General features: G+C 42.0%; 1 protein-coding gene across 8 annotated transcripts in view; it reads right to left on the bottom strand.

Moving 5' to 3' along the window:
- Positions 1–26574, bottom strand: part of CELF2 (CUGBP Elav-like family member 2) — an 803688-nt gene that overhangs the window by 283945 nt on the left and 493169 nt on the right. Inside the window, exon 1 of one of the 8 annotated variants that reach the window (XM_032426078.1) lies at positions 24295–24663. The exons of 2 other annotated variants lie outside the window; for them this stretch is intronic. In XM_032426078.1, the coding sequence (XP_032281969.1) occupies positions 24295–24347 (53 nt within the window). In that variant the 5' untranslated portion in view covers positions 24348–24663. 5 more of the 8 variants (XM_032426079.1, XM_032426077.1, XM_032426085.1 and 2 more) reach the window with 5 other exon arrangements.

Below are 26574 nucleotides of genomic sequence, written 5' to 3'. Positions count from 1 at the left end.
GCCTGCTTTGGGCTCAAGGTGCCCCTGAGAAAGGCCACGTGTCCACCAAACGTAAAAATTAAGAGTTTGGAAGTAAATGAGGGAGGCGGCCAGGTGCCTAATGAAGTCCTCACAAGAAACCTCTTTATGAAATATATGGTTATCTTGAATGAAGAATAAGGATCCACCTTAACATTCAATGTTAACAGCTTCTTTATCTCGGCAGTAAGTGAAATCTGAGGCATTAAGAGATCTTGACACTGCTACAGTCCCCGTTCCTACTGACATCGCTCACAACACTCTTGCCTTCTAGACTCAGAAATTGGTCCGGCTATGCAATAAAATCAAGAACAAGCAATTTATGTGAAAGAGCACGTAAAAAGCAGATTATTGGGTCATAGCTAAGAAACTGTATTTCATACTCAGAATCCCCATTATCAGCTGCCAACTCGCCAACATATCCAGAAATTCAATCTGCTTATGGTCATGGAAGGGTCTAAGAATCCCTCAAAAGACAAAAGCAGCCTCCCAGACCAGAACATGAGAGGGCACAAGAGAAAGACCTCAGGCTTTGGAAATGGGCACCTGGAAACAGATGCATGCTTCCATCATCTAGAATCTTCTTCTCATTTGCAAAATAGGAATGATACAACTTACCCTGCAAAATTTTTCTGACGATTACTGATAATTTATATAAATTCCTATGCCTAATGCCTGGCCTCTATCCTCAGCTAGTATTATAAAATTTTTCAGAAGGTATACCCACAGGAAGGCGGCATCCTTTAAAGCATCAGTAATCAAGAGAAAAACATTTAACAAGGAGTATTTAGTTGTCAAAGAATTATAGCTTTGTTGTCACGAGAAAACTTTTTTTGGTTTCTGGGTAGACATCATTATTTTATTGAACAGACAACTAGAAATCAATTTGGATCAAAAGTATCACGTTCTGAGTAGACCTGAAAAACAAGACACAGGGGCAAGATAAAGGCCACCATGTGGCTTCTGTGGCTGACAACAGTCCAATTTTGGTCACTTTTATAACAACTAGACACAAAATCTTGGCCCGACCGAAAGGCTGCCTATAAAGTTAATTAGACTTTTTTGACACTGAGAAGATAGAATGTGCTGATTGCAAAGGACCAATCAATTAGCACAAGAGCATTTGTCGTATCTGGGCGGTGGGCCCCTTCTCCAAAGGTTTGGCCAGCTTTGGGCCACAGGCCTAGTTCTCCTTTCACAATAAGCTCAGGACCAGCTGTCATCTCTGAAGGCGACCACACTCCCACTGCCTGGTTCACCCTCATGCAGAGTGTTCCGGGAGGCAGGGCACGCTTAGCTTTGGGGATCACACTAGTGACCTGGAGATCCTCAGTCAACATCACTCTCTCAGCCAGAGCAGGTGCTGACTGTTACCCTGGCCCATCCTTGGAGAACATCCTTCAACCAATGGACTCAGGCTGTCGGCTTCTCAACTGAATTTGAACAGGTTGATCTTAATCAAGTGACATAACATTAGGAGCAAATCTTCACACTAGCTAAAGGCAGCTCTGGTCTCTTAGGACTTCAAGGACCCGATCACTAGGTTGGGAGAAGTGCCTGTCTATTAAAGCACAGACCAGAATAACTATGATGCACCTTACAGCTGGGCACCACCTGGATACACACTCTAGACCCACTGTGCCACCTCATAAAAATCACTGATTCCTTCTCCAAGTCATTTCCCCCTTCAGAGACTCTCATCTCTAGGCATTCTGTGGCCTGAGCACCTAATGAGATGCTTAGGTGCCAGGGTCTACAATAGTCCCTCTCCATATTCACATCACTGAAATTGTTTTCCCAATGGCTGGGTTTCTGCTAGGGTTAGGAGTCCCATTATTGGGAGCCAGCCTGGGTATTGTGCGGCCGATTCTCTCCCCCATAAGAAAATCAAAATCTATTTCAGCTGGTGTAGAGATGGGCTTTTTCAGAACACGCATATGGGGATATTGGATGAAGATATTGCTTTTTGCTTCAGCCCTATCTCAGAATGGAAGGTCCGACCACAAGTTCACAGTTGGAAGATGAACTGCATTTTATTTCTCAATCATCATGCAGAGAAGGGAGAGAAAAAAAAAAGTCAGTCTTTACAATGTTTTCCTGGGGACTGAGCATTTTCTGGAAGTTTATATGGGAGCAATACTGCTTTATGGGTCTTTGGCTGAGACTTTAAAGCACCAATGTTCTGAGGGAGAACACATTAACTGGTCAGCTGTAATGAGGTTTCACTGTACCTGACTCTCCCAGGAAATGCAGGTGAACTTGTGGTCAGTTTCAAGTACCAGGAAGCTATAAAATACTTGGGTTATTCTCTTCCCAACATTAACCTCACAATAATTCTGTGGGACAGGTAAGGAGTGTATCTTAATATGCTTATTTTCTATATGAGGAATCTTGACAAGTCACCTGAGGCCAGAAATGGGCATGGAACAAACCAGAAGACAAGCCCGCGGAATAGCGGAGACTGTTGTTGAGTGAAGTGTGTTTAGTCTTGAAGAACGACCTCCAACCTGCTGCTGGAGACACCCTACGGCAACATCCCTAGTGATTTCAGCCGACTCCACCCAAGCAGACCCCAACGCAGAGCAAGTGCCCCCAACGAGCAGAAACAATCCAAGAGGAAGTTATTTCTAACTAAAAATTTAAACCCACACACAGCCAGTGGAATTAAAATGTTTCCTAGGTTCTTCCTTGGAGAAAAGTGAATTCTGGGGCCAGTGTTCACTTAAGAAAGAGAGAAGTGCTTTGCCTCAGTCTCCACTCCAACACAGCGTTTGGTAAGGGACCTCTCAGGACCAGAAGGAAAGAAACTCCTGCTCAGGAGTAATCTAGTTAATGCAGGAAAGGAAGATTTAAAGTTGGTATTGGAAGCAACCCTTTGACATCTAAGAATAAAAGAAAAGGAAGAAAAAAAAAAAAGAAGGGGGGGAAAGTCAGGAAAATACAGCTTTTTTTGTGAAAAGAAATAAGAATCCTGACAGGTAGCATCATCATGGAATATAAACATGACTTAATATTGAGAAATTGCTTTGGCACTGAGGCACCAGTGGTTTAACCAGCATTCAGGCTTTTCAAGGACTTGTGGGTTGCCTTTCAATCCTGACACCAAGGAGAGATGGCTGGGTGGACAACGGGCATCACGAGGAAAGATGTCACCAGCAGGGACTGAAGGGAGTAATTGCAGTTGGAGGCCTCCTGGTGACAATTTTGAGAAAGCAAACACAGCTGCAGCAGAGCCAAATATAGCTGCCCAAGACAATGGCATCCATAAAGTTAATCATTCCGAAATATGCTCCCCTTCTGCTCAAGCAGAAAACTCAACACCCCTTCTATAATGTAGGAAGGCAAAATACAGTTTTATGCACAGAAACATGCAGCTGCTCCAGCGGAATTTCCTACCAGTGATGGCCCAGGGGTTTCCACGCTGGTCTCCTCTGCTCCCAATTCTGAGAGCTTGTGTCGTGGACGGAGGTGGCCCCTTCTCTTCGAATGGAGGAAAGCTCTTCGGGAAGGGCTTAATAAAAAGGGCTTAGGGGGAAGCCTGGGTGGCTCAGTCGTTAAGCATCTGCCTTCAGCTCAGGTCATGATCCCGGGGCCCTGGGATCGAGTCCCTGCATTGGGCTCCCTGCTCGGCGGGAAGCCTGCTTCTCCCTCTGCCACTCCCTCTGCTTTGTGCTCTTTCTCGCTCTCTCACTGACAAATAAACAAAAATAAAATCTTAAAAAAAAAATGGGCTTAGGGAAGATTAAAATAAGAGAACGAAAAAGCTATCAATCAGGAAAACCTGAGAAAGGCAGAAAGCAAATTTCAGAAGCAACTGTACTGTTTGGGGCCTAAAGGAAATCTGGGTGGGTGCAAAGAATCAGGAATGAAGAGTTAAACAAAGCAGCCCGACACAATAAATATACATTAGTCCTCTCCCAGAGCCTGCCTTCCTCATGCTTTTCCACAGCATCTTTGTCTTTATTATTCCCCTAAGGTTTTTCAAGGAACAAATGAAATGTCAGGTTTCAACCTTTATTTGCTTCACCTGTGCGACACCCAACGTCTTATCCTGGAGATGCAGGGAGAAAACAACTGGGAGGGGAACGAATTGAGCACGTTTAGGATGGTTTCCACCAATCTGCTCTACCCCCTCACAGGTCCCTACATCTCCTGTAACGTTAGCCTTTTTAAGATGCTCCATACATGTGCTGAACTCTCATTAGGCACAATGAAAATTTCAAGGACTCTCTGCAACAGGGACAGCAAGCTATGGGATAATGATCCACGTATCACTGAAGAGGGTGGTTGGCAGTGGCCAAGGGGCACAAGGTGAGGGGTCTGATCTGGCCAGCACCAGCTATGTCAACCCAAGAAAATGGCCATTTAGGGTCAACTGTCTAGGGTGCTCTGTGAAGAGTCTTTCTTCCTACTCCAAACCTAAGAGATCCTGATGGGAGGAACATCTCAATTTCAACTGAGGAAATAGAAGGGGACCCCAGGTCCTGGGACTTTGCAGCAAGTATAGAAAGGGTCACCCAAATCTCAGCTGTTCACCCAGGAAGGTGGGACAGCACTATCGGGGGGGACTTCTTTTCTCACCTTTAATAGAGGCTACTTGGAGGTTCTGGCCCAAAGAGTCAGAACATCATCCTGAGACGTATTTCTAGCAGGAATACCAATTTGAATACACCTTTGGTCAAGATGCTGAACCTTTCTAAATCTTAAAATTTTCAGTTGTGAAGATAATAATGTGTAAACACAGGCACGTTTACATATGTTACAACATGTTACATATGTTACAATGTATCTAACAACTTGATAATTTTTATAGGCAAATATCACTAAGGGGGAGATATTTTATGAAAGAATTATGCCCCATAAGATTACTTCTAATGTACATATATTTTCACACATATATACATGCACATATATGTGTACAGACACACACACACACATTTTATGCCTACTGACTACAGCCAAGTGAAGAGCACTATTTTGCTCTTTTAACTTATGAAAGGACAGGCTGATTTTATTTTTGGCAGATAAATGTAGTACAACTCTCCTGCTATAGGGGGAGACCAGGAGAAACAAAGACACAATTTATGGGCAAGGATATAAAATACCACCTTAAAATTTAGTGAGCCCAAGTCAAACCATGAACTTTCTTTACAAAAAAGCATGAAAGTTAGGATTTCAGCGTAAAATCACAGAACTTTAGATCCTAGGAGGAAAGCTGAAGAACTAAGTCACTCCCCTATGGTACTCAAAACAAAACAAAAAAAGATTGTTTTTAAGCTGCCTAAAAGTTATGTCAAAATGTCAAAGCAATCAACTGAAATTAACTGCATTCTGAAGAGTGCGTCACCACCATCATCTGGACAACTGGGGGGGATCTTCAGGCGCTAATGGAGCCTATAAATGTCAGACAAAGCAGCTGATGGGTTGGGGGAACTTGATGTCCATGGTTATGACAGAAGCATAAGCACTCTTATTGAGGAGATAAAGGACTTTGACTTCCTTAATTATTAAGACTTTGAAAAGGGGCACACCTGGGTGGCTCAGTCGTTAAGCGTCTGCCTTCAGCTCAGGTCATGATCCCAGGGTCCTGGGATCGAGCCCTGCATCAGGCTCCCTTCTCCACGGGAAGCCTGCTTCTCCCTCTCCCACTCCCCCTGCTTGTGTTCCCTCTCTCGCTGTGTCTCTCTCTGTCAAATCAACACACAGCCTCCCCTCCGGCAACCACCCGTATGTTCTCTGTACATATTTATATTATCATTAGAAACTTAACCAGGTAGGGGGACCTGGGTGGCTCAGTCGTTAAGCGTCTGCCTTCGGCTCAGGTCATGATCCCAGGGTCCTGGGATCGAGCCCTGCATCAGGCTCCCTTCTCCACGGGAAGCCTGCTTCTCCCTCTCCCACTCCCCCTGCTTGTGTTCCCTCTCTCGCTGTGTCTCTCTCTGTCAAATAAATAAAAAATCTTTAAAAAAAAAAAAGATCTTAAAAAAAAAGACTTAAAATCAAAACATCCCATAACCCCATTTTTAAGGCAATGTTACTTTTAAAGGAATCTTGTGACCCGGTCATCTATCTGTAGGACTGACTCTTACCGTTCTGCTGACCAAAAGGGAGCACAGATCATTTAAACGGAGACCTCCTCAGAATAGATTTATTTAAAATCTGACCTTAAGTTAAAGGCCATAGGAGTCTGGTAGAGAAGTTCAAAATAATAAACCAAAATGATATTTTAGTCTAAATACAGCCTAAACTTAATTTACATAAATCTTCAGGAGGAAAAAAAAAATGGGTCTAATAATTTCCTGGCAAGTTGGCTCTGAGGCATTCATTCAAATGGAGTAATTAAAATTTAACCAAAAATGGAATTTGTACTCATCTGTCATTGTGAGAGCCGTAGGATTACATATTTATTAGCATTCCATTTTAAAGTATCAGCTGATTTTAAAGTATCACTCTCAGTATCTGAACATAATATACAATCTGCAGTTCATAAAACAGACCGTTCATAAAACTCCGGGTGTAGTTCTGTGAACGTGTAAATCTCAAATATGCTCACCAGGCATTTCCACCACCTAACCGGAATTGTATTTCTATAAAACCAGTTAGAGTAATCACTTTCTGTTATGATTTAGAACAAATGGGAAGGGTGAAGCAGTTCAAAACCTCCCTGTTTCCCCCTTTCTTTTAAAAGTCCTTTTTAGGAGGAGTCCAAAGCTCGCAGTAAATGAAAAAGAAATCCCCAGGAGGAGAAGGAGGTTTCCATCCCTTCACATCTAGATTCAGAGCATGAGACGATTGGATGGCACAATTAAACAGTAATGATGCTAAAGGGGAATAATTATTTTACAATTACCTGAGAGCATCGCATTTACGGCACTAATTAGTTTTTGTTTCCCACAAAGGTTTTTCCAGGAATGTGCAGCTCCATTTCTCTTAGCTTTAGCAAGAGCTCTCTCTTAAGGAAAAATAAAAATACATTTTCTGCACTGCTACCCAAGTGGCACACTGTGAGGCTGGCTCTGTCGTGTTACCGGTCCCTCCCTGGTAGTGGAAACAGACGCAAGGGCATGGGACCTTATTGGTGCTAATGAACTGGAAACCATTAATACTTTGCAGACCCTCCCTTCTGTGGTGTGTAGAACACATATCGCATGGACAAATAGCTGACTCTTTGTGGTATCCTAATCTGCAAACAAAAAGAAAAACGTGAGCCTCCCCTGAAAAAAACACAACCCTTCAGAGAGAATACTCTTAACTTGGAAATAAAGACCTCTCAAGTTTGGATGAAGTTCAGCACAGGAACTGCAATGCTTCGGTGACTTACGATTTTAGCTCCCTGAAACAGGTTGAAAATATCAGGTTTTCCAGGGGAATGCCAATCAGATAAAGGATGCTTACAGTATTGTTTAACAGTTGCGAGGTGGATTTTAAAACATGCTATTATGACATCAGTGACCGTGCAGAAGTTTACATATAAGCCTCAACAAATGAGCACTACCCCTCATTTTGGCACAATAGCTAGAGATCAATCAGGTCCCTGTACTGGTTGTAGGACACTCAAGTTTATCAGAGGATTTTGCATGCCAACGTAGTACCTGTCGTTAATGAGAATCAGCATTTCATCTGTAAGCAACAAAACCACAAAGAAGGGGGGTAAGGAGAAATGAAAAGTTTGCAAATTTATGTAAAAAAAGGGTGGGGGAGTAGATTTCAGTCTTACCAGAGGCCAAATATACTGTTGTTACAGCTATTGGGGGGCGCGGGGAGAACCGCTCTGAGGTGGAAAACATTCTAAATGATCCCATGAAATCTTAATTACTAGGTTCCTATCTGAAAAATCTGATCTCCTTTTTTATCTTGTCTTGCAAGGTTCTTGTTGCCCCCAGTTCATAGCATCTCATCAACAGATGCTGGAGTAATCTCAATCCAGCAAATTACAATTAAACAGCAATACTTAACAATTAACATAATACCTCTAACCCAGATCAAAGATAACATTAGTGTTCCAAAACGCCAATATGGGATGAGTTTTTGGTTTCAGGAAGCAGCTGATACTAAAATATGTATTGCTTACTGAGAATTGCTACCTGAAAGTACACTTTTAGAATTTTCCTTAAAAACCCATATACATAACTCTTCTTTTAGAGCCTTCTGTCTTTAATTCCTCACACGATCATCAAGGAATCAGGTGATAAGTCTCAGTTATCACTGTATTTTCTTATTGGCATTTTCCAAATATACTTCAAATGCCATCTGGGGAAAAAAAGCGGGGAGGGAGGACGCTAATGCTTTTGACCTTCATCTTGCTGGTACCTTGTAAACCAGAAAATATTTTTAATTAAAATATATTCTCTTTAATTAACATATGGAATAAGAGTGTGAGTTTGAATCAAATATGAAGTCAATCCTGAACAAGTGATATGTATTTCCTATAAAGCTCAACCATTCTCGTGTGGCACAATTTTGGTTTCCTGATAAAAACCTATGTCGAATATTTAATTCACAGTTCTCTCTTCTCTCCCCAACAACATTGGAACTGGCATTTCTGTAACACACGCACAAGCCAACCACAGCTTTGCTATTTACTGCCTCTGAGGCATGGGCAAGCATAGAACCTCCTTAAACATGACCTGTAAAATGGGTAGAATACACCTGCTGCACATCTGTTGTCAAGGTTAGAGACAGGTAAATCAAGTGCCTTGGCACACAGTAGGCATTCAATTAACGACTCATGTTATTGTCATTTAAGGAGGGAAAGGGAGAAAGCAATAATTGCCTTGCCTCCCAGAACTGGTCACATTACCCCAACAATAGTTTCTTAATTTAAAACGAGGAAGTTTGACCAGATGGTCTCTAAAGCCCCTTTCAACTTGAACAGTAAGTCCCTAGAATCACCTTTCAGTTTAACTGCACACTGATAGACGTTTTTCCAGTTATCTTAACTTGGGAGGACTTAATGAACAAAAATGGTGAATTTACCAAGTTGATGAATTTACACTCAGGATAACTTTTCTCGTTTCCAACAAGGTTACTTACTGAAGATGAAAAAAAAATAAGATTTCATGTTAAGTTATTGCTAGCTTCTTGGTGTCTTATTCTAACATCACAGATCAGAATAATTTTAAAGCTGCATTTGTTGATTTTTTTTTTCCACCTGCAATTTCTCATTTCCAGGACATTATTTCTTAGATTTTTCTGTTTAAAAATTCAAAAACATCTAAAAACCCCCAAATACCTACATGATCATTAAAAAGGTTAAACAAAGGAAACCCTCATCCCCACCCCTGTCCCAAACTGCACCAGTTTAAAATAACATTTTTAAAATCAGTTCCTATTCCTATTTTCATTATGCTTTGCTGCAAACGATATTCTATAGCAACACAAAGACAACAAAACATTAGTAGTTAAGATTATTTAAAAGGTCTATTTCCATTTACAGTTTCGACCCTGAACGCTTAAAAAACCAAGACTTTGAAGCATATGTCCTCACGTTTCAGACCCACTGCAGAGCCTCACATGATCTGGGTTCTTTAAACACTGGATGGCTCGTGGGGCCACCAAACATAATAATTCATCTCAAAAGCTATTTGTTCATCTGCCTTGAGGACTCAAACATATTACATCTTGCAAACTTATGTAATATATTCTTGTGGGAGAACGCCATTGAAAATATGTCCTACTGCTTTAGAAAAATCAACACCAGAAAAGCCCCTATGCTTTATTTAAGTTCCTTTTAGGAATAGGCCAACATCTAGCCGACTGCAATTTAGTCCAAGTGGCAATATACCATATGTGACAACCAGTCCCCAAAACAATAAATCTGCACAGCTATCTTCCCAACTGCATGCATATGGCAATCAGATACACTGCTAGGTGGGTTTCAAACATTTTCAGCTTGTCATATGCCCTCCCACACAACTCTGTTCCCCAAAGATAGTCTCCAATGTGAGTTAATTATGAACTATTTTGGAAAACATGCTACAGTACTCTCGGGGCTAAGAAGACAGAATAGTTATCTTGGAAACAAATATTTACAAATCCTCTTTCTTTTTTTAAAACAGTTCAATTAAGCAATAGTTGACAGCACTGAAAACAATGAGAGTTTGGTTCCAAAAGATACCGTCTGGAAATAACTAGTATCTGGAAGAGAAGTAGGGTAGAAGTTATGGTAAGGTTTGCATAGGAGACTCTGTGGCTGAGATACAAAGGCTCTATTCAGAGCAAACAGTTTGAAAAAGCCACATTCATCCACCAAATGAAAAGGACGAATTAAACTTTCATAATTCATAATTTAACTGAGAAGTGTCAGCATCTTTCAGAGACCATTAACATATTAAATTCACAGAGCATTCATTAGATGTATATGGTCACCTAAGTAGCAGGTGACCATAAATTCACAAGCATGATCAAGACAATTCTTTTCCCCCCACACTCCTCTAGAGAGCAGAAAACACAAAACTTTCAATAGCAAAGGTGCAAACAAGTATTATGTATCTATACAGATACAAATATATATATACCTTGAATATATATATACATATATATATTTTTTAAGGGGAACAGGACAAGATCTTATAAAACAAGTATCATGGGAACGTTACTAATCAAGATAAATTTCCCAGACAAAACTGCCAAAAGGAAATTCAATATTTTAATTTACGTTATCTGATTATCTTAGTTGGGACAATGAACCAGAGCGAGTGTACAAGCAAGTTAACATTCTTCATATCGACTGGAAGGACAACCGCACTTAAGAGATTCTATCATACCCCTCCCCCCACTTTTTTTTTTTTTTTTTTTTTAATCCTAGAGGCTCAGATAATTAGCCACTGCGGAGTTTCTCAAAAATCTCTCAAACTCATAACACTTAACATGCTAGAAAATGAATCTAGCACCGTAGGGGAAAGTTAGTTGCCAGAGAAATGGATCATAAAGCTCTGAATGGCCTACAAATTGCAAAGGGTACAGTAAGGTGCCAGAAAGAATATGGATGTGAAATCGTACAGTGGGTAGAAGAGGAAACATTTTATATGTACTCTTACCAGGGATAACAGTCCTTTTCTTTTTCCCCCACTAGATTAACTGCAGCCTAGATTCACTAGCAGATGTCTTGCCTGGTAAGAGAGAATTTTATACATTCCAAGTCTAAAATGGACACAGACCTTTCAGACCCGCTCTGGCAAGCCCTGTAGGTTTCTTTTTCATAACACGACTGAATACGAGTGGATACTATTGACTCCATAGCGCCTGAGCTGATAAGAGAAACTTTCCTGTCAAGACTAACGAGCCAGATAAAAATTAGATCTACTTTCCTCAGAAATCCCAGCTCTTTACTTCTCCCAATAAACTCTCCACCCTAGTTTGACGACATGTAAAACCACCAGGATCACATTAATTATTAAATTATAGACCGCATATCAGACAAACCACCATGATTATGTAAAAATTACCTCTAATTTCTGCAACAGAGTACACCGGGCTATTTTAATGCCTTATAATTACCCACCCCCCCCCCCCCGCCCCCCCCCCCCTTTTTTTTCCTCTTCTCTCCTTCCACTCTCCCACCACCGGAAAGGAATCTTTGCAAATGTAAGTCAGAGGAGCGGGTAATTTGGTAAGAAGGGATCTTTAAATGGGCCACGAGAGCTCCATCAGACCCGCATTTCAAATGACACGAGCGTGCACGCGCACCCCGCCCCGGGACGCCGCGCCCCGCTCGCCGGTCCCCGCCGGCCGGACCCCCAGACCCCACGTCAGGCTCGCCGGTCCTCACCCGGTCCCCCGCTCGCCGGTCCCCCGCCTGGAACCCACGCCCAGCCGGTGCCGGTCCCCGCCCCGACCCCGGTCCCCGCGCCCCGCTCGCCGGTCCCCACCCCGACCCCAATCCCCGCACCGCTCGGCGCAGCACGTCCGGACACTCGCCCCGCTCCCCGCGCCGCCTCCGAGACCTAGGGGAGGCGGCAGCTCCGGAGCCGCCACCGCCCGCTCTCGCCCTACTCGGGGCTCCGGGAAGGAGACCTGGCGGCAGCCGCCGGGCCGAGGGCGCGGGGAGAGCGGCCACGCGTGCCCCGCGGGCTCACACTTACATTCTGTCGGGAACTAGCAGGCGGCCCTCGACCATCATGTCCGGGAGGAAATCCAGCTTGAAGGCAGAAGTCATGTTCTCGGCGCGCGCTCTGCGCTCGGGCGGCGGGGGGCGGCTGTGCGCGCGTCCGAGCGGCCGCGGGCGGCGCGAGACGGGCAGGGACAGGTGCGCGCGGCCTCCCGGCGGCGGCCGCCCGAGCCGGCACTTGTCACATTCTCTCCCCTCCCGCTCTCCGCCAATCCCCTCCGAAATCCAGCGCCCCGGCGACGGTCTGCGGAGCGCCAGGTGCGGCGAGCGGAGGCGGAGCTCCGCGCCCGCCGCGCCGCCGCTTAACCCCTGCGGGCCCGCCCGGCCCCCGGAGGGAGGGACCCGCCCGAGGCCGGCGGCGGGGGAAGCTGAGCTCACCAGCTTTAAAAATAGCCAGACTTTCCTAGGGTCCCCAGCCTCCGGAAACGCAAACTAGTTCACCACGCTGACTCGGTCCAGTTCCACTCAATTCCCTATTTCCACGGCGCCTGGCACGAGGCCCGAATAACCGCTGTAGTAGATTTAGTGCCACTGTATTGCCAAAGCCTTAGTTCACATGCCGGTCAAAACCCAACTCCCAAGCCGAAGAGAAACGGAACCCTCAGGAGTTTTTGCTGAAAACGCTTTTCTGCGCGATCCGCTCGCCAGTGGATGAACTAACAGTAATAACTGATACAGCATTCGTGGGTTAGCCCAAGCAAATATCAGATAAATGGCCCAAGTGACATTTAGGGACTTATCTCAATGCTTTAAGGACAAAGATGACTCCATCTCCACACAATTACATTTCCTTTGTATTCTCTCGAAAAACGAATTAGTTAGGATAAGGGACTGAAAATGTGAATCACAGTAATCATGTTTTCTTTTAAGGAGAAATCCAATCTGTCATTTTCTAGTATTTAATAAAACGACCGAAAACCAACTTTGACTTTATTGAAAGGCTGTGAGATCTATAACGTAGTGGACATAAAGCTTAACACCCTTTAAGATTTGTGACTATTTACTAATAGGGCTTGAGGAAAATGGCGAAAATCTCACAAATGAATAGAAGCAGGGAGTTTAATTTTCCCAAGTGATTTGCAAAATTCTTGAAAGGTTAAGTAAGTGGTGGGGCATTCTCATTCACTGTTGTCATTGTTTTGTTGTTTGGTTATTAGGATGAAACCAAACTTTTCACAATGTCACAAGTACGTAAAACTCCTATCTCATGTGCTAAAGCGTCATTAATTGCATACCAGAAGTTTACAGTTTGCCTCTTTTTTGGTCATCACTTCTATTTTGTAATGACATCACACCTGGCGATGTAGTCATGGTAACCAGGGGATTAAACAAGTAAGTCACGTGTGTACTCAAATATATCAGGTGTGAGATGTATCAGACACCATAATACGGAGAAAAGATCTTTTCTCACCAACTTCTTGTGTGATAGGAGAACTGACCATCTTTGGAGATTATGAAGGAAAAGAAGTATTTATATACCAATTTTAAATCCAGGCTTGATGGATTGAGCACTATGAATTAACAGGACTGGAGTATTCAATTAAGTCCACACATCCTTAATGGACTTGATTTCTTTCTTCAGCTGAACAATATATCTGGCTTTGACCAACATAGTTCTAATTCCAAGACCAATGTAGGGCTAGGACTAACCTTCATTTGAAAATACTGTCTTTCTGAGGAACGAGGTCTAGGTTCATAAGGAATTGAAAAACAGATGCAATAAAATGAATTCTTAGATCCAAATACCCAAACTTTTCCTGATAGCACTAATTTCCATTTATTCCCTATTCCTGCTACTCTAGGCTGCCTTCGAAATTATAAGAATTTTGTTGGTCTTTCAATAATCTTAATAAAGTAATTAACTGGATAAATGAGACCAACCTTGTCAGTTCTTGGTTTTCATGTATTATTTATATAAATCCCAAATGTATATAATGAGCTGACCGTATAACAAATTTGTTTTAAGAATGAACAGAACTGGCCTCCAGAACAGAAGCAAAACACAACCGCATTAATCAAAGAGAGAAAGATTTCCAAATCAGCTGTGGAATAAAGCTACATATCTACATTCTGTAAGGTAGAAAAAGCTTCATTAACATGTACACTTCTGAAATATTTATTTTCTCTTTAATTGCATGTGAATTAGTTGGGAGAAGCTGCAGGGAAGCCCTCTTACTGACTTAAGCCTTCTCAGCAGTTTGTTAAATTCTAGCCTCAAATCCCTTGAGGCAATAGTGGATTCAAAGCAGCTTTTAATCATACTATAAGGAGGGTGAAGTAGTATGTAAGTAGGTCATAGAGAAAGAATTACAAGTGCATAGGTTATTGCCTTATTTAACAACTACAGCGTACCCGAGTTTTCAAAGCACATTTGCTTTTGCCATTTACAGTTCGAAAGAAAACCAGGGTCAAATACAAAAAGAAACTCACTCTTACATGGGATACCGTGACGATGTGAACCAAGGAATGCTTACGGAGTGTAGCTGAGTTTAAATAGTTTGTCTGCCAAATACATAAATAATACAGTGATTGTACAGGTACTTGATGGAGGTGCCAAAGAGAAACAAAATACACACACATACACAAAAATACACACACACAAACACACACCCCATAGAGTGTTGTTTCCATGATCATAGCACATGCACAATAGCCCTTTTAAAAAATACCAATTTCAAAAGCTCTTGAGTCTAAAAACGAAAACAAAACCAAAACACCCAACCAAATACCACCTGATGAAAAGCGTAAATTTCTCTTTTCACTGCTTTGGCAGAAGGAAAAAACAAAAATCCAAAAACAACTCAATGGGGCCCTTTTAATTTTCATGCAGTCATGAGCCATCAGGTATCATGTTTTGGCAGTTGGTGTTATTTGGCAGACAGTTCCACTGGCCGCTGTTGAACACTCGGGTTCAATGGAGCTATTTTATAGCCAGGGATCTTATCGACGGCACTGAAATGGGATGAGGCCATCAGCGGGCCCCTCTCGTGGACTTGACCTGGTTGGTGTCACCACTGTGTGCTGCCATCACTGGGGACGGTTCTGTTGGGAATAATGAAGTTTCCTCATAGTTTTCACTTCATGGTAGAAAAACCTTAAGCTCTTCCCTAGGCCCATCCCCCTACCTTCCCTAATTGTCTTTTTTTTTTTTTAATCAACTTGCTATTCATTTCCCAAACAAAAGGCAATTCAAGAATTGGAAGCACTTCAAGGGAAAGTTTCTGAATGACCTCATTTTATATGAGGCCTTCCAAGGCAATCGGGTGCACTGTGCTGTTTCAGCAAGCCGCTTCCCCCCTCACGCCTCATCTCAAACTGAGTTTTCTCTAATGGTCATTGTTTGAGCACTGAATTATCACTGGCATTAAAAAAAAAAAACCACACCACAAAACTCTCAATAGAAACAGCGTGCTAATAAAATGCATAGAGTACACACTAAGAGAACTAGAAGAATCCTATCCCTGTCACCCCACTCAATCAATGAACCAGAATATAGTCCTTTGATTATAGAGCTTTCAACATTTTGGCACAAAGTTTATAACCATATCGTACAGACAGGTGCTTGATATATGGTGATTAGTGTTTACAAGCAAACAATTTTTTCCCCTACAGACAACCTTGTATATTTTATGACAAGTTTCCATTTTTTAATGGTTCCTATACACAACGTCACACCTTGCAATCTCTTTAAAAGCAGAAGACTATCAGCTTTGTTATCAGAGATGTATCAGTACTGTTCCATCTACTCAAAAAGCCTTCACAAAAGGGTCTCCCCTCCCCCCAACTTCTGGCTCACCATTGCAAACTGGAATCCAAAACATCTTTCCCCTATCACATTTTCAAATTCAAATTTTATTAACATAGCTGTTTCGGCTTAAAAAAAAAAAAAAAAGCCTAATGTGCTCAGAGCCACTTGGAGCAAGAAATACAGGCCCTACAAGGGGATTTCCTATCATTTCTAGCCAATAAATTTGAAATCCACATGAATTTTAAGTACCTGAGAGAGTATCTGACTTTGTGGCCATGTGTTCTTGGCTTACTCCAGTTTCATTAGCAACTTGCAAAAATAAACAATGGTGTTTTTGATCTGCTTAAAAAAACCCAAACAGATCCTTAAGTGATACATATAAATATCTTTTCTTCATTCCATAAAGGTATCCCTTAAAAAATACTTATATGGCTAATTATAAATTTAAAACGATCACTTTATTATTCACCAACCTCCCCTCCCCCCACCCGTTCCTATTTTCAATTGAAAGCTTCTGGAATGGTGACTCTGTCACATTCCTAAAATGACTTAAGTAAAATTAAATGCCAATAAAGATGAAGTAGTTATTAAAGTCTTATTTTACATTTCTACAGGAATTTTAGTCACTCTCCCTTGAGAACAGCTGCTACTAGCTTTCTGCAATCTTGTGTTTTTCTGAATCTGTTTTTAATAGAGCAAAAATACATAATGGTGAATTTATCTTCCTTCTGAAGAGGCCCTCAAAATGAAGATGGTTCTTTGTATACATACCTTCGTGCTCTGAAATGAGAGGCCCCTCTTGAGTTTCCAGAAGCTTCCATTCCAAGGGGATGAAATGCTAACACCGTGGGTCTCTCAGACGCAGAGCCCAACCAGCCCATCACTTCCCTCCCCACCTTGCCCTTTCCCTTGCCTTTCTCCATGATACCGCCGCTGCCTCCCTTTTGTCCCCCCTCTTAGCTTTCTCTCTCAGATGGCAGCCAGGCAATGCCAGAAGCTTCCCCCTACAGCTGTGTCTGAGGAGGCAGGTGACTACCAACGTGAAGGGAGTTGCGGTTGGTTGCTTATCTGCAGGAGAAATCAAGTTTGCCTCGCCTTGACCAAAGCTGGTTTCTGAACTGGGAACAGCTGTCTCTGGGGTGAGCCGTGGGATTCCTTTCCAGACGTTACCAGAGGGTGGGAGGGGGAGGATGCAAGTCTGTGTCCCATGAAGTGAGGACACAGAACATGAACATGGGGAAGAATGGAGAAACGGTGGCCAGAGGAAAAAGGTCTAGTGTGGTGGTTTGCACACGAAGGCACTCAGTGAAAACCTCTGAAGGAATGTTCCAGTGGCCTCTTGAAGATCCCGAGAAGGGTCGGACTACACCAGGTACCCTTATCTGGTGCCAGCCTGGCGGCAGGAACAAAATTTATACCTATCAGAATGAGGCGTTTAATTCTCTGGCAGTCTGCCCTCCAACACCCCCCTCCCAGCCCCCGCAAAAGGTTTTCCCCGATTGGCCACAAGTTCTCATCTTACTGTCACGTGTTGTTTGATTAAAAAAGGAGAAACTTCTGGTTGATGAAGCGCAACAGCTGAGCGGCAACAGCTGGGTGGGTACAGCAGTGGGGCAGACATGAGGTCCAGAGAGAGAGAGAGAGAGAGAGAGAGAGAGAGCGTGCAGCAACAGGTGGGGGAGAAGGAAAGGAAACAAGGAAACAGGAGTTTCAAGCCTTGGGGTGGGGCTGTCTGAGACAGATCTTGGCAACAATCAAAACCTCAACTCAGGAGGTATGACAGCCCCCTTTGCTGGAATCTCTCTTTTTTCCTAAACAAATACATCTGGAAGAAGAATGAAGATTAAGAGAGCAAAATCTTGGGTTTCTGTAAAACAAAACACATGAATCCGCTTTACCCACAATGGTGACAGATCGCCTTCGAAGCGCTTTGGTTACCAGGATCAGGAGCCATCTGATAGGGTGCATGCAGGTCAGACTCTTTAAGGCAAATGCTACTTTCCAACTGAGTGGAAAAAGACGAGAAGATTTAAGAACCAAACCTGTTTGATTCTGCATTTGATTCTGTCAGATTGTTGACTGACACTGGAAACGCATCATTTAATTTACTGATTCATCAGCTAGACCTCTGTCATATGCGTGGCCATCCTTTCCTCGTAGGGATGAATGGCTGAAAAATCAAAATCTACCATGATCCTCAAATAAAAGGTGCAATGTGTTAACCTAATTATTACTACAGTAATTATATAACAAAGCTATTAAAATGACATGTAGGTTGAAAATACATTAAGGTTTTGAGTACAGGAAATTTATTTTTTCCCTATAATAGGGTTCAAATCTCTAGCCATTTTTAGCTTATGATAGAGGTTTTTAAAAATCCCAAATGACTTTTTACTTAAATTTGCTTTTGATTCTAATTCCCCTTGAAGTCCATTAGGGGCAAAAAAAAATTTCTTTTTCCTTCTGCTTAAAAGAACTACCCAAAATCTTCATGGGAAGGTGGTGTAGCTATCTTCCCAAGCTAAGTGGAATGTGTTCTATCTTATCTCCACTGCTGAGTGTAAACCTTTATGTTACCCCATAGTTCAGTCTCAATACTCTCTGGAGGCTCATAGGTGCATTTGCCCTATTTCATAGGAATATGGCAAGGTTAGGGAGCAGGAGAGGTGTGGAAGACTTTGGGTCTGGGGAAGAAAGGAGAAGAAGTTAAGATTTTGTTTTGCTTTGTTTTAATAACAGGACACCTGCTTTCTCCTCCTCACTCACCCACGCTTCAGGCCAGGTCACCTCCCCGTCCTCTGCATCACACCCCGGATAGCTTTCTACCTGCTGCTCTTTCTCCGTTTCATGACTGTTGTGAGTTTCTGGATGGCTGGGACTGTATCTCATATTGAGCGCAATATATATCTGTGCCTTGATTGGTTATGATTGCAATAGGACATCTTTTGGCCTCTCTTACAGTCAAAAAGTTACATTTCAACTTGATAATGCTTTAAAATTCTCTCTTTCTCCTGCCGTAACACCTACTCCCATTGTACAGCTGAAAGGCTGAGAAAAGTGAGGCAAAGGATGCTTTAATTCAAAGACCTCGTGAACTAGAAGACAGACGAGTGGGGATAGAAGGGGAGTCATTAGAAGCCAAAAGCAAACACCACTGTGATCTTTCCTGTCGCATTCATTATTTTTCTCTTCTTACTGTACCACTTCCTCGGTGGCAACACTCTGAGGCACGTACCAATCAAAGGCCATGGTGGAAATGCAGCACCAGAGGAAGAGATGACTTTAAAGTGTCAGATATGCAATAGTTATGCTTTCAAGTTGGCACGGGAGGAGTTTGGCTGAGTCCTGAGTTCGAATCCCTCCCTTTCGAGCTATGTGTCTGCAGGCCTATTACTTTACCTTTCTCTGTCTCAGTTTTTCATCTTTAAAATGGTAATAACGTAACTACCTGCAACTCTTGGATGCCTGTGAGGATTAAATCATATAAAATTTAAAAAACCCACCTAATGTAGTGCCAGGCATAGACTGTTAATAAATTTTGGTTTTATTCTTTACTTCCAATCATAATCCTCCCCCCCCACACACACACCACCCAACCCCGCCAACCCAATCTTTGTTTAAACCTGGAACTGGCAGGTAGAAAGTAAAAGAGAAAGCCAGTTCTAATCCTATTGTTCTTGTAGCATTAAAGTTTCACTGACACCTTCCATTTTGAAGGCCAGCAGCCTAATCCAGAGGGAAGGTAAAGGTTTTGGTTTACAGAGAGCAAGCACTGAGCATCCTGGGGCTTGGGGTGAGGTCTCTATCCCTTTTCAAATTAGGTCAGTTTCCAAAGAGAATGTCCAAATGAATCCTAATTGCTGACACCAGGAACTTAGCGCCTCTTACCACCAACTCCGAGAGTTTTCATTTTCAGAGATGCTTCCTAAATCATCTCTGAATGAATGCGTAAGCCAGTTCACAGAGTCCAAAAGGGACTTTTTACCCATGGCAGCTGCAACCTTTCTTAAGACAGGGATTAAAAAAGCCACGAGGTCGTAGGTGTATCATCGTTATAACTTTCAACCTCAAGCCCTCCTTGACCAAGACAACAAAGTTTGTCGAGCTGAATAATTTTCCGGGAAGATTCTAGTTTTTATTTTTCTCTGAGAGCATGCTGGCAAGTTCTGCTTTATAAACTCCAGTAATTCACCAGGATCCTAAGCAGCCAATCATGGGCAGCTTGGAATGGGCTGAGGTGGCAGCTTGAGCCACCCTGGTAATACATGTCACTCCGGGCTGGTGTCATCTCGTCCCCACAGACGCCATTTCCTGTTAACTGTGATGGTCTTGACATACAATAAAATGTGCTGAGATCAGTCACAGCCAGAAAAAAAAAGCCACAGAGCTGATAAGCATACCTGTGCATGATAATCCCTTACGACATTGCATGAAGCAGAAGGTTGTGTGTGGGGACAAAGGGTACCTCATCCCAAATCAGGGTTAACCAGCACATTTCTGAGTTGAGTGGAGGTTCACACACACACACACACACACACTCTTACGTGTACGTCTAGCTTCCGTGTCACTCCCATCTCTGTAGATTGCTACCATGTGACTGGAAAGGTGCTTCGGCTCCAGGACACCTCATTTCAGCTCTTAATGGGCAACACATTAAAGCCTCACATATGCTTTCCTTCCTCTGACACCCTCTTCCCAATGTCAGTTAAGTAAAATGCCACGAATTTCAGTCCTCTGCAAACCACTGCCTTGTCTTGCCTACGGAACAAAAGTCACTGTGAGTTCAGAAAAACTCCCAAAGCCAATCACAATCAGAGAAGCAATAGTTTTATGAAAGGGGGAAACCTGCCCCTCTCCACCAACCCCCCAGGAATTACCAAAGTGTGGGAAGAAATTCAGCGACGGCTGATAAAGATGAACCAAGGCATTACCACGACAGGACGGACCGTGCTTGCTCTTTCTGGAAAAGGTGCCGAGAAATGCTATGGAGCTGGGAACATGCCAATGAATGAACTGCGTTCTGTTAACGACTTTACAGACCTCTCCATATGAGAAATGAAGATGGGCATTTCTTATTTCCCCACTGCCACGGTTATACCAGCTCATGGTATGGTCTTCCTCTATAAATTCTGGCCCCTTAAACTTGGAACCACCATTCCCACACAAACCTCCTCTTTCTGCATTTTACCTGTCCTGGGTGTTTCCAGGGCTGAGCACAATGAACTTTCCATCAGCCACATTTCCACCTAATTAACCCCCCGGATGACAATAATTGGTATTGAGTCACTCTTTGAATGACTTCCTAGGTATTCAGGCACAATCTGCACTTGCCATAAAGTTCTAGATATGAATATTAATCAAATGCTCTCCTTTGTTTTTCAGCCCCAAAGGGGTATTTTTGCAACGGCACACACTCCTCTATTTTAAAAAAGAAAAAAATGTGAGGTTTCATTTGAACAAATAAAAGAGTATTAATACACTGAGCCTACAGATCTCAGTCTGTGGCCTGCTGAACACATCTATGTGAGTATTCCCAAGGCTCGTGTGTGAAGGGACTCTGGGTACAATCATTACTCTATTGAAAGAAGCCATTTTCCCAGTTTGAATCTTTTGCTATTCCTTTTCTGCAAGTCGTGGCTTAGAATTAAAATTTACTTTGACATTTGTTTAGGTCACTACGGAGGGGGATCATCACACATGGAGGCTAATGGCAGGGTACAGATTACGTATCTTCTTACTGCTGTGGAATTAGATGCAGACAAGTTTGCCAACTTCAGGCAACCTCACACCGTCCCCATCAGGCTAAAGGAAAAGATATATACAAGCTGGACACTGGAATGGGGGTCCCCGAATTCCGAAAGCTGATGATCAATCAAACCACAGGAGAAGCAAAGTAAGAAAGGATCTCCCTTGTTCTTGGACCTAATTATGACCACCCAGGGATTAAAGTGAATGGATCACAGGTAAATAATTGTAAATATAGTCAAAAATTCAACATGGAGGCTTCCAAGTTATTTCTTTATTTCAGTGTGCTACTGACAAGCAGGTAGGGAGCACAGATGACTACTTTTCTCCCAAACCACAGAAAAATTGCTTGCAGCCTTTGTTTGGAATAAAAATTTCCCATGAAAGCAGAATCTAGGTGTGCTGGTAACAGTGGGCTTCAGATATAAAGCTTCGCCAATTACCTTTTATGAGCTCATCCTAAAAGCAATTATTGGCATACCTGATGGAATGAGCAGTTAGATCCCATTGGAAGTAAGAGAACATAATAAGGATGCATTTAAAATCCACTCTATTCACAATGGATAACTTCTGAAATATCATTATACTACAGATACATTTTGGGTCCACCCAGGTTCTGGATATACTGTCAACAGAAAATTTATACTTGAGAATTCAATTTATTTAGCCTGAAACATTAATTTTAATAGTTCTGAATTAGGTATTTTATAACATTTCAACTTAAGTTAAAAAAATTAAAATGCATGTCCAAACTCTAAAAAATAGTTAATGTTCCCTGTGTTTTTATAAGGAATGTGTTTTGTTCCTTATTTACTGAGAGCATCCCTAATTTGAACCATAGTACAATTCAAGAGGAAATATTTGTAACTAAATATTTAAAAAGAATTTTTTTTTTTGCCCTTTAAAATGATTTCTCTTCTGTGTTTAAAAATTAGGTCCTTAATCTTCCTTTATAAATTTACTAATATTTTTCAATATTTTGCTGTGGCATGAACAACCAATTAAGCCAGATACTCAAGTGTTAGATAAGATAAATTTTTTAAAGAAACCAACCTTAGTAAGATGATTTGCACGTAAATCAATGAGCACTGAATATCCTAGGACCAGTTCTTTTACATTAAGCATGAGAATAAGAATGGTTTCAATATTTGAGAAGTTTGAAACAGATTTTCCCATTTCCTCTTTTTGAACTCTGTTTTCACCTTAGAAACCAGTGCTTCTGTTATAAAAAGCAAGATTTTTGAAGACATGAGAAATGTTTGCCCTGCATAAAAATTCAGGCACATAACCATATTTTTTTGAGCACACAACCATATATCAAAAACCAATAGGTTCCATAGAGACCTTTAACTTAGTAACTTAAATAGGCTATAGAACAATAGTTTATGACCAAAATTCTAAGGGCAAAAGTTCTCACGTGTCCTTGAATTTCAAAACTGTCTATCTACCTGGATGCCGAAAGAGGAGGTAGAGGCTAGAAATTACAATTTACTTAAATATTAGAAATATCCCCCTTAACTTCTCTTTCCTGCTACGTTCCGGGAGTCTACCAAATAGGCAAATTTAAAATCCCCCAGCATTAAACACTGTAGAGGCATGTCTGATAACAAGGTATTTGCCAGAATGATAATGGTATTACAAGCAGTCTCAATCAATACATTGCTTTCTGTAGTTAACAGAGAGGGAAGCAATAAATCTCTAACTTAATCCAACCAACATAGCTGCAAAATGCAAAAAGCTTTATGAATGGTAGATATTAAATTTTTTTAAAAGCACAAAACCAGAAACAAGCAGTTCTAAAAGCTCTTCATTCTGTAGAGTCTGTACAAACAAGATTAAAGCAGATAAAAAGGGTGTTGAGAAAGAAAAAAAAAAAAGCCCCAGACATGCATTAAGCTAGTTTGACAGCTCCATTGTTCAACCGGTCCCATTGTCAGACCCAAAGATGTATTCAGTGCTACAATGTCTGCTAGCAAATAAACAAAAGACTACATTTTTCAAAGCAGGATGCCAATTCCATCATAATTCTTTCTCTGTTTCCCAAAAGGTCAGTGGTGGCTCATTCTTGGTATGTGATCGAATCCTAACACAGATGCAAGAAACAAATATTTGCTTTCAATACATAGGGACCCAGGACGCCATGCATGAACAGCGGTCTTTAAACAGGTACACATTTTGGCAAACAGGATAAAGTGATCCAAACCTGGTAACACAGAAGGACTATTTAGGTAGGCTAAGTCCAGATTAGAGCGGTATTTGGAACGCAAGTCTAATATGGAGTCTCCTTAGCTCCTTTTTCGGTGATTATTCCATGCAGAGTGCATGATAATGAGAGGCTTAGACATTGTAAAGGAAAAGACAAACCAAGAGCCAGATTCAGAGCCTTTAAAATTATCCACTGGCCACTCACAAATAGCAGGGAACAAATACATGATATGCTTTCAAAAGGCAACGAGTGCAAATATAACTCGCACTGGGCAGTCCTTTTCCTTTCTCTCGCTGGCTCCCTTTCTCCCAGTCCTTGGTCTCGATTTCGTTTCCCTCTCTTTCTCTCTAGATTCTTTTTTTCCCCTCTAAGATAAGGAAGCTACTTGATGCCGAGCATGATTATTGTCTCAGCCAGCTCTAGAAACTAGAAAAGCACACATTAAAAACAAAGGACACAACAACATACCTTAAAAGCAGCTCCTCATTTCTCATAGTAACAGCAGATTTGGGACAGCGCATGCTTTCTACACTGATACACTGATAGTCTCAACAAAAGCTGGTTCAGAAGTACGCTCAAACATCAATGCCACAGTAGCTGTTCACTAATGCGCTCTCTCTCTCCCTCTCTCTCTCTCTCTCTCTTTCCCCACTCTCTTCTCTAGTCAAATTCTGAATGGTGGAGCAAAGGGGCTCCTGCAGATTCACTAAGTAGAAATAATCCTCTCTGACAAGTTATGTTGTCTAGGCATATTTTTACATTAATACACTGTGCTGCCTATAGGGGTCTTGTTTGCATTCACTCAAGCCTGCCTGGTGTTAGTTCTCCTAATTACCATCTTAAAAAATTGGAAAGAAAAATAAGTAACTCATTTACCTTTTTCTTATACATATCATAGCAAAGCCAATGCCACATTTTCTTTTGGCTAGCAACTATCAGCAAGCATCGCAGATGACTACCAGAGGATTTGGATAGGGCAGTGTGCTAAAAAGGATTTTTGCTTCTCTTTTCTGGGACACTGAATTCACAGTTGGATTCATCTATTCCTTTCCTCTTGTCCTCAGGAAGAGTGACAAGGTCAAGACCCTTAACCCCACCCTGGGTCAGGGATGCAGAAGACAGAGATTGGGGGACTTGGAAATATTTTAACTCTGTGCACACCAGAGCTCTTGTAGATCAGAGCATAGTTCACCTGAAGCAGGACATCTAAAGGAGGCAGGCAATGAAATGCAAAGATTGTTTGGTCATATTGAAGTCCCAGTTGACACCGGAGCATCGTCCTCAAAAGACCAATTAAATGGTCTTTTCCAAAATAAGAAAAATCAGCTTCCCTGCTTCATTATACTCAACAGGCTTAGCAGATACAGTCAGCCAGGAAAATGCACATTATACTTCTGTTTATTGGAATTAGAAGAATTCCATGCAGATTAGCCAAGTAAAACAGCAGGTTAAACACATAGAGAAAAGATGAGATGCTATAGACAGAGCAGTCAGTTGTCCAGAAGTGCAAACTAAGGCATCATTCCTCTGTGCTCACAGGAAGCCAAGAATGCTCTCAGTTTGGATGGAACAATGCAGGGCACAGCCTAAAACAGAGCTGGATCACTGAGCACTGGATTCTTCACCCCCAGTCTCAAAGTAGGTCCCTGTCCTCCATTAGCACAACCATGCACCTCAGTAATCATCTGGAGTTACAACGTCCATGGGAATAATAGTGGGGTGGGGAAAATAATGGCGAGCTCTGTCTCTCTCCTATTTGAGGATCTGGAATACAACCCAATATCTTGCTAGATCTGTGACCTCTGAACTTAGTCTTGGTCCACAGCTAGGGAAATGGAGATGTTCTGGAAGGTGTTGAGAGTTCTTCAATCTACTGCACAATAATCTCGCTTAGTTTATCAAGGCACTGAGGACAATAAACAGCGGTGACTGATAGCAGTCACCATCCCTATTTCTGGATGATAGTGAGACAACATGATGAATAACTCGACAAAGGTCAAACGATGAAATAATGTTTGTCCCTAAAACAGTCATATTTTTACATTTCTCTCCTTCATTACAGCACAGGGGAGTTATAGAGTGAATATACAAAAACTAATTACCTTGCCAAAGAAAGATATTGTATAAAACCTAAGATGTTCTTTAGAAGCAAGATAAGTATCACATAAATGAGCGTGGAACCAGAGAGACCTTCGAAGGTGAGAAAGAGTTGGAGCCATTCCTCTAGTGACTTGTGGAGGCAGAAGTCACTTAGCCTCTCTGTGGCTCTCTTTGACCCCCGTTCTTAAATGGGGGGCAACAAATGTGAATTCGTTTAAAGCACCTGAAGCTCCTGTAATGAAACTGGGTGTGTCCTGTCAGTGCAAATATATTTTTTTTTTTAGGAGTGAGAGAGAGAGTGAGAGCGAGTGGAAGGAGGGGCAGAGGGAGAGGGAGAGAGAAAATCTCAAGCAGGCTCCCAAACGGGGTGGAGACCAAAGCCAGCTGGATCTCGCAACCCTGAGATCCTGACCTGAGCCAGAATCAAGAGTCTGATGCTTAACTGACTGAGCCACCCAGGCGCCCCCTGTCGGTGTCAATATTAATAAAAAGTGGAATGAGTCACCTGACATTGGCCATGGTTTTGTCTATTAGAAAAAGTCTTAATATTTTCATAAATTTCTTTAAAAATTTTTAAAAACGATTTTATTGGGGTATAACTGACATATAATATTAGTTTCAGGCGTACAACGTAATGATTTGGTATTT

Source organism: Phoca vitulina, unplaced genomic scaffold (genome assembly GCF_004348235.1).
Source record: "Phoca vitulina isolate PV1807 unplaced genomic scaffold, GSC_HSeal_1.0 scaffold33, whole genome shotgun sequence".
Lineage (NCBI taxonomy): Eukaryota > Metazoa > Chordata > Mammalia > Carnivora > Phocidae > Phoca > Phoca vitulina.
Note: the sequence above shows the minus strand (reverse complement) of the source record. Positions and strands in the feature narration are given on the sequence as shown.